Below are 18,329 nucleotides of genomic sequence, written 5' to 3' on the forward strand. Positions count from 1 at the left end.
CAACATTTCATTTTCATTACATTTCAATTATTTCTCTGTTTTAGAGGAGGGTTCCATAAAGTATAAGATAGACATAACTAAAATAAGTTTCTGCTGGAGGTGAAAGGCATTGGTAGTTAATGTGGCTCCTGATAAAGCAGCCAAATTGCAGGTTACAATCAAAGATTTAGAAAAAACGTCTGCTTGAGAATGTCTTTGGCCACAATAAAAATACAGTCACGGGAGGACTTTTGCAAGGACTAAAAGGCTACAAGAATGGCCAGACAAAGACAGATTAGTTTGAGTGTTTAGTTTGAGACTCCTGCAAAGCTGCTACTTGCAAATCATGGAATCATTTGGTTGGAAAAGGCCTTTGAGATCATCGAGTCCAGCCATCCCTGTCCACTACTCAGCCATCCCTGAACACCTTGTCTACCCATCTTTTAAACCCCTCCAGAGATGGGGATGCCACCACCTCCCTGGGCAGCCTCTGCCACTGCTCGACAACCCATCCAGTGAAGAAATTTTCCCAGATGTCTGATACCTGTGTGGGGTGCAGAAAGGTGGCGACTGCCATCTTACAGGTATAGTTAGTTTCTGGTTCTATGATTTCAAGCGTTATGTAGCTATAAAAGCATGAAATAGATCCCCCTACCTGATACTGAGATAGATATTACATCATTGCTGCTACAACGCTCTGCTGCAAGAAGACTTTTTAAAGGATTTCTAATGATAATGAAAATATTCTGGTAGAGCATTAAGGATTTTGCGACTGAAATGTGTTTAATGTAAATATGCTGTCAGATCCCCTTCAAGTAATTGACAAGAGGAGATGATTAGCACTGTTCTCAATAGTGTTTTTGCATAATCTTACATTTTGACAGAACTCTTCAGCGGCTTTTTTATTGTCAGTGCTCTGCAATCAGTAATACTTTTTCCTTGACATTTACTTTGTCATTATAAATCTTGTAAGTGGTCATTTAACTTGTTCGGTATGCGTGTAAGAATATCATTACTAACACGCTGGATAAAAATGTCTTCCCGTTGAGGAACTATTGTGAAAGTAAACTTAAACCCCCCCTAAGTGAAGTAGGTTGATGAGCGACTTTCTGAACTAAATACCTGTCTGTGAGCATCATCTTGCGCATTTCAAGGACGATTTTAAAATCGCTCTCTTATGAATGTTTGCCTGTGAGTCATTGAATTCAACATGGTGGTTGGATTTTTTTTTTTAATCTGGTATTTTTTTAATTTAATGCTATTGTTCAGTTATGATAATTTACATCTAACTGACCAAAATTAAACTCTTATGATCCATAAGCATTCATAATTATAGGCTGCACGTAACGTTAATAGTCAATATAATAAACCTTCATCTTTATTGAAGCATCTCTTGTTTCTACAGCAGTTCTTTAATCTATCTCAATAGATTTCTAGTGTACAGCTCATATAGATTTGGTCAGTGACAAGGGTTAGAGTAGTCTTGTAGAACATTTACTTGTAGCTGTGAAAAGCCCACATTCATCAGAGGATTAGGTCGATCAGATTGTACCAGGATCAATGGAAGGACTGTGTGATCCCTCTTAGGCTGTAATGTGTTCACCTTCTTTGGAGAGAATTCACATACACCCACATTTCTCTGTCTTAAAGCCATTTATCTCAGAATGTCAAATTGCAATAATTAACCATTATTGATCTTAAATTCAATTAACTTCATTAACACAGGTCATGATGAGGGTACTTGTAAGGGAAAGGCTCTTGACAAGTGTCTTCTCTTATATGACATTGAATGTTCACAATCGGGGCTATAAACTATTCATATTGTGCCACAGGAACATCTTTTAAAAGTGACAAGAGTTTGGTTGGTGGCTCTGAAGCAACATTTTAATCCCCTCCCCCTCACTGCTTGGTTCTCAGGGTTTCGCAGCAAATTTTCTATTCAGGAATCAGTGAACCATTTGTTTCCAGCACATTATCTTAGTGTGGCATTAGAGCAAAACCCACCTATTCAAATACCCTTCAGTTCAATAGCAAGTGCTAGATAGAGACTCATTTACAGGAGCGTGTATTAGTATAGTTAGCGAATGAGTGAAATGAATATTCAGTGCTTCTTTTTGCTGCCCATACAAAACAAGCTGGGCCATCTCGTAGAGGTAATCCTTAGAAACTCTGCTTTCCAACTCTAAGATTCATATTGCAGTCAATAGTTGCTTTTCTTAAATGAGGGCTGAACAAAAACTATGAAAGGACACAAAGCTTTGTTGGCCCACAGTGAACTCTGGTTTTTTGGGTTTTTTTCATGGAGAAACTTCATTATCAGCCCAGGTTTACAGTAGCTGAAATTGTGATTGAAATCATTTTGATTTCTGCTGTACCATTCATACAGTTGTATGGAGTTTATTTTAAGGAGGTGCTTCACCCAAAACAGTTATTGAAACTACGGGATAAAGGATGAAGTGGGGATTTCAAGTCTGCAAGAACAATGAAGGATCAGGGTGAAGGTCTTTTGATACCGAAGTAATCATGATTGTTTGCAAATAAACCTCCGTGTAGAACGACTCACTGTAATATATTGACGCATTTTAGGTGAAAACTTGATTTTTAAAAACTTCACAATGAAGGCTGCAGCTTCAGAGATGCGTGCTAATATTCGTATGGTTAAGCACAAATAAAAGCCAGTGTTCTGGTTATATAAAACTGGTAAGAATAGGAGCAGATTAGGAGCAACCAGTGAAGGGGGAAGAGAACAGAATATAAGGTGTAAGATTTTTTTTTCTTAGTCTAAAAAATGCTAAACTGTCATCAGAAGATTCTGAGAAATGTGGATAAAGAGAAATGACAACATCAGATTTGTTCTGAAACAGATTTCTGGGACAATTAAATGGTCATTTTCCCACCGCGTTTGCTATTTCCACTCCAGTATACAAAGCATTCACTGAAAAGAGGCAGGGCAGAAGCAGAATGCTTTGATTACTGCATTTGAACAAACTAAAGTTCCCTTACAACATCTGTTTGCTCAGTGAAGGATTATAATAATTAAGAGCTATTAGAGCCATATTGAGAACTTCTATGCTTATGCCTGCTTGTCCTGGAGTTGGCTGTGAATCTTGTATTTGCTCGCTGAATGCCCTGTGTGTTTTTCAGTGATGAAAAGATGCCACCCAAATGCTGGTATCAAGCAGAGCTTGTGTCACTTCGTGTTTTAGTCCCAATCCATACTGAGAATTTGGCTTGCTCTCACCACTTTGTTGATAATGACCTCTGTTTTTTTTTAAATCCCAATATTTTTGTTCTTTGGGGTTTCTGGTAAATATTTTTGTCCACTTGACGAAATGGTAATTCTGTGCTTTGAAAAGTTCTGCCGAGAGTCCAAAACACAATACACCTCCCTAATCAAAACTGGGGTCAAAGTGTAACACGAAGCTGTTTTCTCTGCTTATAACATTTATTTCCCTCTGTAGTATGTGCTAGCATGGAGTGGGAAACTCATTCTAACAAGTCTGTGGTGCTTCATTCACACTAAGCAACTGTCTTGGAAACCAAAGGAAAACCAGTTTTGTCTTAATTAGACTGGATCACATTTATTCATAATGAATAATTTATACAGCAAATTTCTGTTACTAATGCATACACTAACTGTAATTCTTAAGTTTATGTGAATTTTTTCAGACTGTGGGGCTGCTTATGATGGTTTACTTCACCAGTTTGTTCCTTGGTCTTGTGTGGCTGGTGGTGGTTCCCCTTGGTGGCCGCTTGGCTGCTCCTTGACCCTCCAATGGATCACGAGGAACTTTTTGTTCCTACAAATGCTGTTTATTTGTGACTTCAGTGTACTTGGAGGAAGGGCCTCCCTTCCCCAGGAGCGTAGAGGGATGGGGAGGAGAGGAGAAGGCAGGCAGCACATGATGGCCTCTTCTCCCAAGTGACAGGGGACAGGACAAGAGGGAATGGCCTCAAGCTCCGCCAGGGGAGGTTTAGGCTGGACATTAGGAAAAAATTCTTCGCAGAAAGGGTCATTGGGCACTGGCAGAGGCTGCCCAGGGAAGTGGTTGAGTCACCTTCCCTGGAGGTGTTTAAGGCACGGGTGGACGAGGTGCTAAGGGACATGGTTTAGTGTTTGATAGGAATGGTTGGACTCGATGATCCGGTGGGTCTCTTCCAACCTGGTTATTCTATGATTCTATGATTCTATGAATATTGATGAAACAGGAGCACCAAGGCACTGAACTGCCTCAGACCAAGCAGCACTTCAGAATTCCTAGTCCCTGTTACTCATTTGCCTACTTGATCTAATCCTGATGGTGCTGGTGAATGGTTGTTTGTGTGGTGACAGGGAAGGCCAAGAAAGTTTTTCTCCTTTATCAGCAGGATCAGCCAGAAATCCCAGGCTTATGCTCATACTGGCTGTTAAAATCTCTATTCCCCCAGAGTGCAAATGGGGAAGGGGACCAATTCCTCAATATATGATAGCAGGGATGATCCTTCTGTCCCCACAGGAGCTTCCACATGATTCCTGTGATCCTGTGTTGCTTCTGGTAATCAACTGTGGGCCCACACAATGCAACGCGAACTGTTCCCCAGTTTCTCTACAGCTGTGGTACTTTCAGGAGTCAGGCATGTTGCGTATGTGTGACTGCAAATTTAGGGCAAAATCCATAAAAATCTGATTTTCCTGAACATGCGTAGTCTCTGAGCTGTTCCTCATGTTGGGTTTCTCATAAGCATGTTGTTTACTTCGAACTGTACAATAATGATGTCTGAAGGCGAGTTTTTTTGTGAGGAAGTCTCTTTAAAAGTCTGTACTGTTTTGTTTATTATACAGGGAAGTAACTTGAGCCTTGGGTCTCGCTTCAAGATTTTTTAATCTTCAGATTCCTTCTTGTCAAAAACTTCTTGTAGAAGGTGGCAGATGAACTATTCCAGTGAGGCAGGTCTCAGACGTATCCTCATGCAACCCTACCCGTGGAAGAGTACACCGCAGTGCGATAGGATCGTGTGCTCTTCCCCACGTTAGAAAGAAGTGGTGTTACGTTTCACGGGTGGATAATTTGAGCAGATTTTAGAAAAACCCTGCTCAGCAGGTTGAATTCAGTTTAGGCCCCGGGCAGCAATCAAGGCAGAGCGCAGCTTTGGAGGAGAGAGGCATGATCCATCATGTTACATCTCCAGCGTGGTTCTGGTAGAACAGGTGTTCCCAGTGTACCTGAAGTCCTGCTCTGCGCTGGGAGCACAGAGCTCTTTGGAGGAGAGTTGTGACAATGCTGCTTCTTGCTTCAGAACCCTTTTCTGTTTTCCCCATTGTAAAAACACGGTTGCTGGCAGTCTGCAGATTCAGCAGTTGTTGGATCCTAGCAGCTTGGCTCGGAGGAGATTTGTAACCACAGACTCCGGGCTGTGCACAATGCATGCACCTGTGGGTATTTCACTGGGTAGTTTAGCCTTAATAATTGTTTAAGCTGAAAACTGGCAATTATTTTCAATTATACACATAGATTGTACTCTCATAAACACACTGTGAAGAAGCATAGGAACAGAAACACAAGCTTAAGCCATCTTCTCATGTTTTGTGTAAACAGCTGAATTATAGATATTAACCTACGGGAGTTACAGGCTCCTTTACTTGTCTTCTTCTCTGGCACTAGGCGAGTAATTTTTAACTCCTTTGGATTTCCAGGTTTGCAGCTATGAACTCTGGATAAGAATCTTTCTTCCACAGGGTGGCTGTGAAGAATTTAATGCTTGCTGAAGCTTTTGAACACCTCACTAGAGTGATGCTGTCTAGTAAAGCTAAGTTGTTTCTAAGCCATCATTTCATACTGTGGCATCCTGGCTTTCCAGATGTGTATTTAATGAAAGAGATAATACATGAATGTGATCTTTGCATAGGAATCTCTCATTTCACAAACATCTTTACATTATTTGGCTTCAGAAAAAAGAATGTCTCCCTTAGCAGAATGAGTAGAACATTTTCTCTCTGAATTTGTAGGCGGCCTGTATGATGCTTTTCATATGATAGCATAAGGTGAATAAGAGACCCGAATCCTGTGCCCTCTTTTGAACTACATAAATCCCAGGGAAAGGCTGGAATACAGTGACATGAGGAAGAGGTGCCCGCTGTACACTTGCTTTGTTCTGCACTTAGAGGGCCTGCACTTTAATGACATAGAAACTAGTTTCTTGTTATTGTTGCTTCCCAGTGTTTTCTTCTCCATGCAGTTCTCAACTCGGAGCACTCGCAGTTGATTTGAGCTCTCTGAAGTTGCTCCAGATGTACCGTTGGTCCAGGACGCTGGGTCAGAGCAGCTGGCTAGCTTCCTCGGGCCTGTTTCTGAGCTCCCTGGGGCAGACGGCTGCAGCATTTTTATGAAGGAGCAAACACAAGGACGCTTCGAAGTTTCCAGCACCTAATGACAGCCACCCGTTAGACTGACGCGCTGCGTCACATCCGTCCGTGCTGGTTCCCAGTAACTTCATACTGCACTCTTATTGGCATGAAAAGGCTGCAGATTTACCAACATACAAAAAAATCCAGTTAAACAAGCATTAATCATGCACATCACATCAAATTAACATGTTCAGAATTAATATTCTTGACCTTGCCAGTGGGCAGAATAATTAGCCTTGCGGCAGCATCCTGCTCCGGTGCGAGGACCAGCGACTTCAGCCGCCGTGCGAGAGAAGTGCTGACCTCTCCACTTGGAAATAACATTTCTCTCCCATAATAGACAGTCCTGCCTCTATGAAACAGAACCTTTGACCTTTCTAACAGGACTAATGTCCCTGTCAAGGTGCTGGGTAATCAGTATTGCCGTGCCCTCTTAGAGACAGTGTTGTCATTTGCCACTCGTGTAAACAGGGCTGCCCCTCCTGCCTCCCCTTCCCGCTAACGTCTCTGCCGAGCAGCCAAGTCTCACGTACAATTTCAGTTCCTTGTGAATTATCAGCCAGTCTCAGGATAGAAATAGCTTATGTTGTGGGTGAAATGTTTGCCTTTCTTCCTATAAGTGGAAGGCCCGCGGAGTGGGAGTTTTCTAAAAGACTCATATAACTCTTTTCTATGCCTTCATTTGCATTAGGGTTTTGATTGACTCCATCCACCGAGCTGGTTTTCTCTCTCCTGCATTCATTGATTTTGTGAGTGAGGTTCATTGGCACAGTCGAATTGTCTCCGCGCTGCTGCTTCTCTGGTGGTTTCCCCTGGACCCCTGTTCCCCTCTGAGTGCTCCCAGCACAGCCAGGGACTGTCCAAACATTTTTCATCCATTACTTATATATTAAAAAGATACCCTAGTTATTTATTAGGTGGCTGGTGTCTGCTTTAAAACTGTTGCTGCTCCCAATCCCTTTCTGCTGTTCCCTTCTGTAAGTGTGAGGTGGGTATGGATTCAGTTTTTTAAGGGTTGAGGAGCCTTTTTTTCAATATGCGCTCAAAACCAGATGGTTTGGGAAATGACCCTTAGTAGTACATGATGATTTCAAACCATGCATAAGCAAATAATAAATCTGGTTGTAATTTTTTTAATAAAAACCTATTCGGTGAAAGCCAAAATATTTCCAAGGAACTGCATGGTTTTGATAAGCTTTTGTAGTTAAGCATTTCTTCATGTAAGAAGGATATTTGAATGTTTTGGTACTTTTTCAAGCAAAGAGCTTATATACTCTTTTAAATATAACCCAGTGAGCTAATTAAAAGAAAACAAAAAGTCTTGGCAAAAAAACCTGTAATTAAAACAAGACATTTCAAAAGTATCAAAATGAAATATTTGGATAGATTTAAGCCAAATATATGGTCTCGGATGCATTTTTCAGGAAAAAAAAAAGGGAAGAACCATGCAATTAATTGTTTTTTTGAGACCAGTAAAATATGGCTTTAATGCTATGGTTCTGTGTTTCCACACAAACTCAAGAAGGGGTGTGCCTGACCAAGTTACCGGTGGATGTTGCCGTGGAAGGGATAAAACCATGCAATGTTTTTCACCTTTCTGCTGGAGAGGACCTCCAGCAGTCGAGGTTTGAGCTGGTAGCTGTTGTGCTAGTGGGTGTCTTAGAAGATTGCTGAGTTTGGTCCAGGACATCAGCAGAGTAAGGGCTGTTGGAGCTGCCTGGGGACTCCACGGCCCGCAGGAGCATAATGGAGCAGGGATATTTCTCTGGTCTTGTATAGAAGGTATCAGGTGCCTGTGTAGAACCGGGTGTATGAGTTTATTAGTGTATTTACAATATGTAGACTGGTTTGGGCAGTGATGGATCACAATTTATTTCCACTGGCAAAGGAATGATCCATAGCTCTCTTATGAAGGTAATTCCCCTTTGTGTGGAAATGAATTGCATTACGCCACAGCTTACTGTTATATTTTGATATCAAAAGTGTTAATTTCATTATTACCTAGCAGTTTAGTTAATAATTATAATAAATATTAATGAGGGAACTGTCTGTTCTCGGCCTCTCTGTGGCTGTACCTGCAATAGGTTTCTGAATCTCTTGGATATCCTCGTCTCTACAAACCGAGGGCTACACCGCAGAACTGATGTCCGTTTTTTCCTCAAGTGCTGTGTCACAGTGACTCTAGTGCTCAAATTGCAGGTGATTTCCCAGAGGTTATGCTGCCCTTTGAGGAGTAAACTAAAAACTTCTTTAAGAACTGTAATTTTTTTTTTGTTCTTCTACTCTGAAAAAAACCTAAAAAAAAAACCCAGAACCACCTAATTTCTTTCATTTCCTTTCTTATTAACTACTTCTGCCATCAGAATTGCCTTTAAAGTTGTTTTTTTCCCTCAGACTTCGCTGTCAAGGCATTGAAGAACAGTTTTACAGATGCCCCGCTGTTTCAAACATTTACTCTACACTTGAAAAACATCGAACCACGGGTTTGGTTTTTTTTTTACTAAGAAAGAAACAGCTGAGTAATGATGAGCTGGAAACGGGGCTTCTTAAAGACAATCTCTGTACCAGGCAGTGAATCTCAGTGAAAAAATTTACCATTTTCTCGTGATTTTATTCTCTGCTTTCATAGTCCCTTTGCTCTTCCTGTAGGTACTTAACCACACAAGAAATTTCTCTGCTACAGCTCTCCTTGTCTTTCTTTTCTTGCGGTGAAGCTGTTGCTCAGCCAGACCGTAGATCACCTCCCTCCTCTGGGCAGGATCTGGTGGGCAGGGAGGAATTAGGAGATTCCCTTGGTTGCAGGTGGGCTCCTTTCCGTGAATACCTGAATCCTGTACTCCCTGCTAGTGTGGGACTGAAGTTTGGCTTTAACCCTCTCTCCTCTTCCGTCCCACATGCTGGTAACTTAATGGGGTTAATTTAATTACTGGTAATTAATTTAATTAATTGCTGGTAATTTAATAGGGTTTTCTGAGAAGGAAGTGTGCCATTTGCCTTGTGCATAGAACCTCTGAGCCTTGGGAAGCTGTGAGCTCTTGAGCCACCATCAACCTGCCTGTGTGATGTTGCATGTCCAGAGTCTGCCAGCTCAAATTGGTCCAGGGCTTGTTGGGTTACCTTATACTGCCCTGGATAAGGAATTAGAATCTACTGGCATCAACTCCAGTTGAGGATGGTGTTTTAAATCTTACACTAAGGTATTTTGTTGAGCACCCTCGTCCCCTGCATAAATCTTTGGTGGACGAAGCTGGGGTTAATGTCGTGTTCCATCCCTCCTCTCCTTTGTGCAGGGGAGAGAGCAGAGGGAGTTGTTCAAGCTGTCAATTGATCAAAGTTGTTGATTGCCGGGTTAAATTCCATACTGTTGCTTGTGCCTCATTTCCTGCATTTCTGGATCAAAGGCTGATGTCACTACTTGACTTCACAACTTGAGCTTAGGAAGGAGAACAGCTATAGAGGCGGCAGCTCCTGGTTAACACGCAAATATGCTTGATAGTTGGTGAAAAGGGCAAAGAAAGCATGAAAGGTAAATAGATTTACATTTAAATGAGCTGCATGCTGGAGGTTTTCCCTAATGTAAAAGTCACTCTCTAAAAAAATGTGAATGTGACAATACAAGTGTTCCAGTCCAAACAAAAGTCGTAAGATTTCAGCAGTAAGAGAAATAAAAATGTAAAGAAAACCACATTATTTAGGAGCTTGATTCTGTGACCCTGGTTTGTATTGGTGAGCATGGGTCCTCAGGAGCACTTTGCATGGTGTGAGGGATGGAGCCCTGGGCTCTGATGAGGGTTGTGCCTCTGATGAGGCAGTGGGTGCACGTGCTCACCGTAGGGCTCAGTGGATAAAAAGAGCAGGCATGAATGAGGTCTTTCCAATGCAGGCAGTGTGGCAATAAGGGAAGAATTCAGTTTCACAACGGAGGGAAAGGAATGCGAGTTTTAAAAGAAAACAGAAAGGTTTCCCCAAGGTGGAAAAGAAAAGGGGTACATTTGCTTCCAAATAATAGGTTTCATGCTGTCGTCTCTTCCTGTCATCCCTCCTTATTCGTATCACTGGGATACAACGTGGCTGAGAAAGAGGTGGTTGATAACCGGTTGTTTACTAGTTAAAATTTTTCAGCTTTAGAGAGCAATTTGAACTTGTTTGGTCTCCTTTGGTAAAGTTTTTGGTAGACTTCTGAAATATGATGGAACAAATAAGATGAAAAACAATCTGTGCCACCTAGGGAAGTGATTGAGTCCCCATCCCTGGGGGGATTTAAAAGCTGTGTGGAGGTGGTGCTTAGGGACAGGGCTTACTGGTGACCTTGGCAGTGTTAGGTTAAGGGTTGGACTCCATGATCTTAAAGGTCTTTTCTGACCTAAATGATTCTATTCTGCCCATAGGGGAATGATAGTATTGAATGCCATCCAACTTGTTGGATTCTTTGTAGTGGTTTCATTTGCAGGACAGGTCCTGATCCTTGCTCGTTGCCAACATGACTGAAATATACATAAAGTAAGGATTCTTGAATTCTTTCAAAATCTTGTGAAAAAGTGTAAAATAGGACAAAAAAAAAAGCACAGGTGTTTCATTAGAGTACATATATTTGTTCGTAAACTCTGGTATTCGGATCAGCATCGTTGAAACATCCTATAATAAAGTTTTCTAACATAATTAGTTCAAACTATATTCTCCCAAATGTTAGAAATAGGACCCTTGCTCCATGGATTTTCTACATTGAAATTATCTGAGCTGAATTATCTAATGACAATAATGTGTTGCTTTTAGGTGATGTGTTTGTGCTTCCAAAGGTTTATCTGAAGATCAGATTATAACTTTACATGCTTGGAGGAAGATTGGCTACCATTCATCCATGTGAAAGAACAGCAGTGAATATTTCTGTATTTCCTAACTGAATGAAGAAATACTCCATGTGAAACTAAGAGCCTGATTTCATTGTTACTTTAACAGTTGTTTTGTCTCTTGTGATTTCCTGATAACATTTAAACACATCTTTGCTGAAAGAAGTTTGCAAGGTTCAGTTCTGTGTGGGTGATAGCTGCTAGACTGTCCTATATTTTTCACTCTGTTGGCTTAAACAGGTCTTTTTGGGGTGTTAACTGTTATCTTCTCTGCACTACTCCAGAGAAAGTTGAAAATTGAGTGTCTTCAACCACAGAGTCTACTGGAAATGCCCTTTTTTAAAACTTTATAATTGTGTTTGTGAGAGTAAATTTGAAATTCCACTTAATACAGAAAAGTCATGTTCTATTTTTGCTTTCTTGCTTAAGTGTAATTTAATGCATTATATAGAAATAGATAATTTTGATTTGAACTCTCTCGGTGTTTCCGTAGTTTTCTTGCCTAAAGGGAAAAACTTAGGTAGTCTTTGTATATGTAGAATACGTGCACAGAAGCACCGTGTTAAAAAAGAATGCGTTTATTGTCAGTTCTCAACTATGCTATTCAGGAAGAGTATCTTAGATTTACATCACCAGTTCCATTACACGAGGAGGGGAAAAGACAGGATCCCTGTTGGGTGTCCGTGTAGCTTATGCTGAGTAAATATTGACAAAGTAGTCTAAAGAGCAAACACTTTGACATTTGTAAGGTCCACTGGAAGGTCTTGTATATATTTATACAGCAAGAATGAGTACAGCATACCAATTTTCTTGAACTAGCTCCTGACATAATTCTGCACAGGCTTTCTTGTTGAGAAAGGTATGTTTAAATGTGAATGGGTCATTTGTTACACCCGTAATGAATACCCTCAAATTGCTCTTAGTGAGTGGTTTCAAAAGGTTGCATCACCTGCTTTTACCATCTCCTCTTCTGAAATATGATACCACTAATAACGGAAACTTTTTTAAAACCTCATTTTTTGATTGTTGTAACCAGGGCTTTTTTCACTTTGTAGGAATTCTTAATGTTTGTTGCACTTTATATTTATTAAAGATTGAGTCTCAAAACTGTAATGAGCACAAAAATGCTTGCTTAATTTAAATTGTGAATCTGTCTGTTAAGAAATGCATTAGGGGTAGGAGAAGCATAAGACATATTAATTGACAGACAGGAACTGCTGTCTCTGAGGTTGATACAAGTAATTTATTACTTTAGAAATGAATGCCACCTCCAGAATGTGCTTCATTAATTTCAAATTTAGTTTTAATTTCAAGCTGTTGCCCCTTGAGAAGAATAAGGTGGCAAATTATGTTTGAAGAGCAGATTTTTTTCTTGCTGTGAAGAAACACTAAATTTTAACTGTTTAATTTTACAAATAAGCACATTTCTTCGCTAAAACACTTAAGCAAGCATACGATCAGCAGAAACTAACTTATATTTTCTTCTCTTTACAACAGCCTATGTTTCAGATGAACTAAAAGCAGCAGCACTGGTGGAAGAAGATGTGGAACCTGATGAAAACGCAGTTGATGGGGAGCCCTCAGCCAAATATGCATGTCCGGAAAAAGACTTCAGTAAGAACTGCCAAAGCTACCAAAACTCTCCAGCGGCTGAATTTTCTAGCCATGAAATGGATAGTGAGTCACATATCAGCGAGACGAGTGACCGCATGGCAGACTTTGAGAGTAGCTCTATTAAAAATGAGGAAGAGAGCAAGGAGGTTTCGATACCACTGGAAGACTCTACTGTATCTGATAGTTTAGAACAAATGAAAGCCGTGTATAATAATTTCCTCTCCAATTCCTACTGGTCCAATCTCAATTTGAACCTTCACCAGCCCATTTCAGAGAAACCCAATGGTAGCAGCAGCAGTAGCAGCAGCAGCAGTAGCAGTTGTGGAAGTGGCAGCTTTGACTGGCACCAGACTGCTATGGCTAAAACACTGCAGCAAGTTTCTCAGAGCAGAATTCTTCCCGAACCGAGTCTTTTTAGCACAGTTCAATTGTACAGACAAAGCAGTAAGCTTTATGGCTCTATATTTACTGGAGCCAGTAAATTCCGCTGTAAAGACTGCAGTGCTGCCTATGATACGTTAGTAGAATTAACAGTGCACATGAATGAAACGGGACATTATCGAGATGACAACCATGAGACTGATAACAATAACCCCAAAAGATGGTCCAAACCTCGTAAACGTTCTTTGCTTGAAATGGAAGGGAAAGAAGATGCCCAGAAAGTGTTAAAGTGTATGTACTGTGGTCATTCATTTGAATCTCTTCAGGATTTGAGTGTTCATATGATCAAAACAAAACACTACCAAAAAGTGCCTCTGAAGGAACCTGTTACACCTGTAGCAGCGAAAATTATCCCAGCTACTAGAAAGAAAGCATCACTGGAGCTTGAACTGCCAAGTTCTCCAGACTCCACAGGTGGAACGCCAAAAGCAACAATCTCGGATACCAATGATGCACTTCAAAAGAATGCTAATCCTTACATTACACCAAATAACCGCTACGGTCACCAGAATGGTGCCAGCTATGCCTGGCACTTTGAGGCGAGGAAATCTCAAATTCTGAAGTGCATGGAGTGCGGAAGTTCACATGACACTCTGCAGGAACTCACAGCTCACATGATGGTGACGGGACATTTTATTAAAGTCACCAACTCTGCCATGAAAAAAGGGAAACCTATTATAGAAACCCCAGCGACACCAACAATAACATCCTTAGTAGATGAGAAAGTCCAGTCTGTGCCACTAGCTGCCACCACTTTCACGTCTCCTTCCAATACACCGTCTAGTGTTTCCCCTAAATTAAATGTTGAAATAAAAAAAGAGGTAGATAAAGAAAGAGGCGTAGCTGATGACAAAATGAAAGACAAAGAAAAGTCAAGTGAAGATGAGGAGAAGTATGATATCTCCTCAAAATACCATTACTTGACTGAAAATGACCTAGAAGAAAGCCCTAAGGGGGGATTAGATATATTGAAGTCTTTAGAAAACACGGTTACATCAGCTATAAACAAAGCCCAGAATGGCACACCAAGCTGGGGCGGCTACCCCAGCATTCATGCTGCCTATCAGCTGCCTAATATGATGAAGCTGTCATTAGGTTCGTCTGGGAAGAATACACCGTTAAAACCAATGTTTGGAAGCAGTGAGCTAGTATCACCAACTAAAAACCAGCCCTTGGTGTCTCCACCAAGCAGTCAGACCTCACCTGTGCCAAAAACAAACTTTCACGCCATGGAAGAACTGGTAAAGAAAGTCACTGAGAAGGTGGCTAAAGTGGAGGAAAAAATGAAAGAGCCTGAAGGAAAGCTTTCTCCAATGAAGTGTGCGACACCTTCACCTTGCAGCAGTGAAGTCAGTGAACCCCTGAAGATGGAGTCCTCCAATGACGGTGGCTTTAAAAGCCAGCAGAGCAGCCCAGTCCCTCAGAGAGACAGTTGCAAGGACAGTCCGACTGTAGAACCTGTGGAAAACGGGAAAGAGCCTGTTAAGTCCATTGTAAGTTCTTTAAGTAGCAGCACAGCCATCATAACTGATCACCCTCCTGAACAGCCATTTGTAAATCCATTAAGTGCACTGCAGTCTGTCATGAATATTCACCTCGGGAAGGCCGCAAAGCCATCTTTGCCTGCGTTGGATCCAATGAGCATGCTTTTTAAAATGAGCAACAGTTTGGCAGAAAAGGCTGCAGTGGCCACCCCACCTCTACAGTCCAAAAAACCAGACCACTTAGACCGTTATTTTTATCATGTCAACAATGACCAACCCATAGATTTGACGAAAGGCAAGAGTGACAAAAGCTGCTCTTTGGGTTCAGCGCTTTTGTCATCCACATCGACATCTTCTGCATCTTCTTCATCTACAGTGACAACAGCAAAGACATCTGCAGTCGTGTCATTCATGTCAAACTCGCCGCTACGCGAGAATGCCTTGTCAGATATATCTGATATGCTGAAGAACCTGACAGAAAGTCACACATCAAAATCTTCCACACCTTCCAGCATATCTGAGAAATCTGACATTGATGGTACCACAATAGAGGAACCAGAAGAGAGTACACCAGCTCAGAAAAGGAAGGGACGTCAGTCTAACTGGAACCCACAGCACTTGCTCATCTTGCAGGCCCAGTTTGCCGCGAGTTTACGGCAGACTTCGGAGGGGAAATACATCATGTCAGACTTGAGCCCTCAAGAACGAATGCACATTTCCAGGTTTACGGGACTTTCAATGACCACAATTAGCCACTGGCTAGCCAATGTGAAATACCAGCTCCGAAGGACGGGGGGAACTAAGTTCCTTAAAAATTTGGACACTGGGCACCCAGTGTTCTTTTGTAATGACTGTGCTTCACAGATCAGAACTCCTTCAACTTATATCAGTCATCTTGAATCGCATCTGGGTTTTAGGTTAAGAGACTTGTCCAAACTGTCCAGTGAACAGATTAACAATCAGATAGCACAAGCAAAGTCACCGTCGGAAAAACTGGTGACGTCCTCTCCAGAGGAAGATATGGGAACTTCTTACCAGTGCAAACTTTGTAACAGGACTTTTGCGAGCAAGCATGCTGTTAAACTTCATCTTAGTAAAACACATGGGAAGTCACCAGAGGATCATCTTCTGTATGTTTCGGAGTTAGAGAAGCAGTAGCGTTTGCTTTTGATTAAAATAACTGTAATTTGCTTTGAGGAAAACTGTCAAAGACGCCTTAAAGCTACTGTTTAGTTCTTGGCACATGTTCTTATTTTAACTCCAGAGTCGCTCTGGGCTGAACTGTTTTGTATAACTGTACAGTGTTTAAATAGAGGTGCATAATCAGCTGTTGTTACTGGTAAAATATGAAGGTTAAAATGCAGTGGTAAGTGTTTGGAACTTTGTGTAAATTGGATTTAGTTGCTGTGCATCCCTCTGATGCATCAAGCTGCATGCATTAACAGACAGTTTAATTAAGCATTTATACCTAATTCTGGTGCACTTTTCTCCATGTGACCTAAGTGTGCTGGTATTTCTCACCCTATAATCTTTAGCCCTCTGAGTACTTTGAAGCACTTTTGCATTAATTTGGTAAAAACGTATGGCTATGGGTTTTTTTTAAACCCTTACCAGCTTAGTTCCGATGACGAATATGAACCTCCATTTATGCAGAGGTGGCTCACACCTTGAAATTTAGAGATATAATTTTCACATTGAAACATAGATGTATATATTGTATAGATTTCAAAATCTCTGATGGAAAATGTGAGTGTGGTTAATGCCATTTTCTTTTTCTCCAGCATTTTTAGCAACAGTGGGTTTTGTACCTGATGAGCCCCAGGTATGAACTGTACCTATATATAGTGTATATTTCATTTTTTAGGCCTAACGGTTATTCTTTGGACATCCAAACATTGTAAATTATATGATGAAAGATACCGCAGATAGCATTTATAAAGTATTCAGAAACATTATTCTTGAAGCGAAGTATGTTTTGTTTTGTTTTGCTATACAGTACATCTATATTAATAGAGGTTCATGTTTAAATTATACATATTTATTAGTGTTGCTATCATTTGTTTGTTTTTTTTATTAAACCGTCTGAAGAAACAGAAGCCACGGACTGCATTCCTGGCCTGCATTCGAACTGTTTTGCACAACGTGACTTTTAAAGGTATTTATTAGTAAAAAAATGAAAAAAAAAAAGAATAAAAAATAAATTAAAAAGCGAAAATTCAAAATTAACTCAGTGCTCAAAGGGTTAAATCTATTTGAAAACAAAAAAAAAACTTGTACTGTATTTCCTAAACATTGATAAAGCCTTTAAAATGTTTGTACTGTAATACTTTGCTTAAAAAGTTCCGAGGCATTCTGTGATATAACCTCTTTTACTTATTTATAAGCGCTCTTGGTTGTTATTTCCTATTGTCGAATGCCTTTTTATTTCGATTGGTAACTTTCTGTTTTGTTCTGCCTAATTATTCTCCCAAGATTCCATACTGCAGCTTTATCTTTAGGCATATGAAAGGTAACCCGTGGTTACCAGCACACTAAGTGATTCTGTTCGTCTCCATTTTTGGCAGTTAATTTGCAGAAGTAACTGACAGCTGACACCATACGAGAATCTATGTATAAAATATTGGCATGTAAACAGCACAGACACTGTAATGCACTCTGTGCCCTGTTTTGTTGTTGACAATGAAGCACCATTATATGACTCTTCATATAACCTTTTTTTCTACAGCAGCATTAAAATTGTCTTTTTGCTATAATTTTGTGTTGCGTTCACAATTATGTCTGAAATGTGCTACGACTAACGAGCACATTAAAATTAAATTGTATGCTATCTGTTTATGACTGAAGCTTGAGTAGGTTTCTTCATCTGCCAGGTGCTGGCAGTCAAAAGCTGCACATAAATCACTGGAGTTTTAGTGAACTTTAGCATTTAAAGAGCAGGGTAGCACTTATTCAAAGCCTGCATTAACGGGATTTTTTTCCCCCGGAAAAGATAAATGAGCGTTAAAAGTCCTTTTGAAGCATCACGTAAGGCTGACAGGGAAGCTGGTGTTTATAAGCAACGTGGGGCACGGCAGAGCAGTGCTTGGCTGTGCTGGGGGCTCAGAGCGCGGCAGATGCTGCCGCTCGCACACGTTCCTGAGTCCGCAGGTTGCACCGGTGGGTATTTCATGGCTTACAGCCTCCCTTTACACCTACCCAGCCTTTCCCAGGACACGAATAGGAACCTGAGACTGATGACTTCAACTGCAGTGTTGAACCAAGTCTTCTTACCTACCTTTTTGAACCCTACCTGCTGTTGTGCAGCCTTCCCTGCAGGTAGCAAGAGGGGAAAAGGAGATGAGTACACGCATGCCAAATAACGCAAACCAGCAGGAGCATTTATATGATAATGACAGACTTTTACTGGTGTTGACAGGTCATCCCATCAAAACCATTGCAAACAGTTTGCATCTCTGAAGCTCCTATATTACTCGGCAGGTAAATAATGTATTTTGCCAATTGGGTGAAAGCAGAGGCTGGAGATGATTCCATGAGAACCAAAGCCACCATTGCAGCTCTTATGTCTCAAGTAGTAACTTG

General features: G+C 40.8%; 1 protein-coding gene across 1 annotated transcript in view; it reads left to right on the forward strand.

Annotated features, from left to right (window-relative positions):
- The window catches only part of TSHZ3 (teashirt zinc finger homeobox 3), a 63,076-nt gene extending 45,573 nt beyond the window's left edge, over nt 1-17,503 (forward strand). Inside the window, exon 2 of the mRNA XM_069868272.1 lies at nt 12,709-17,503. Coding sequence (XP_069724373.1) covers nt 12,709-15,908 — 3,200 coding nt within the window. The 3' untranslated portion in view covers nt 15,909-17,503. The remainder of the gene's footprint in view (nt 1-12,708) is intronic.
- Nucleotides 17,504-18,329: the final 826 nt, after the last annotated feature.

This window comes from Phaenicophaeus curvirostris, chromosome 14 (genome assembly GCF_032191515.1).
Source record: "Phaenicophaeus curvirostris isolate KB17595 chromosome 14, BPBGC_Pcur_1.0, whole genome shotgun sequence".
Taxonomy (NCBI): domain Eukaryota; kingdom Metazoa; phylum Chordata; class Aves; order Cuculiformes; family Cuculidae; genus Phaenicophaeus; species Phaenicophaeus curvirostris.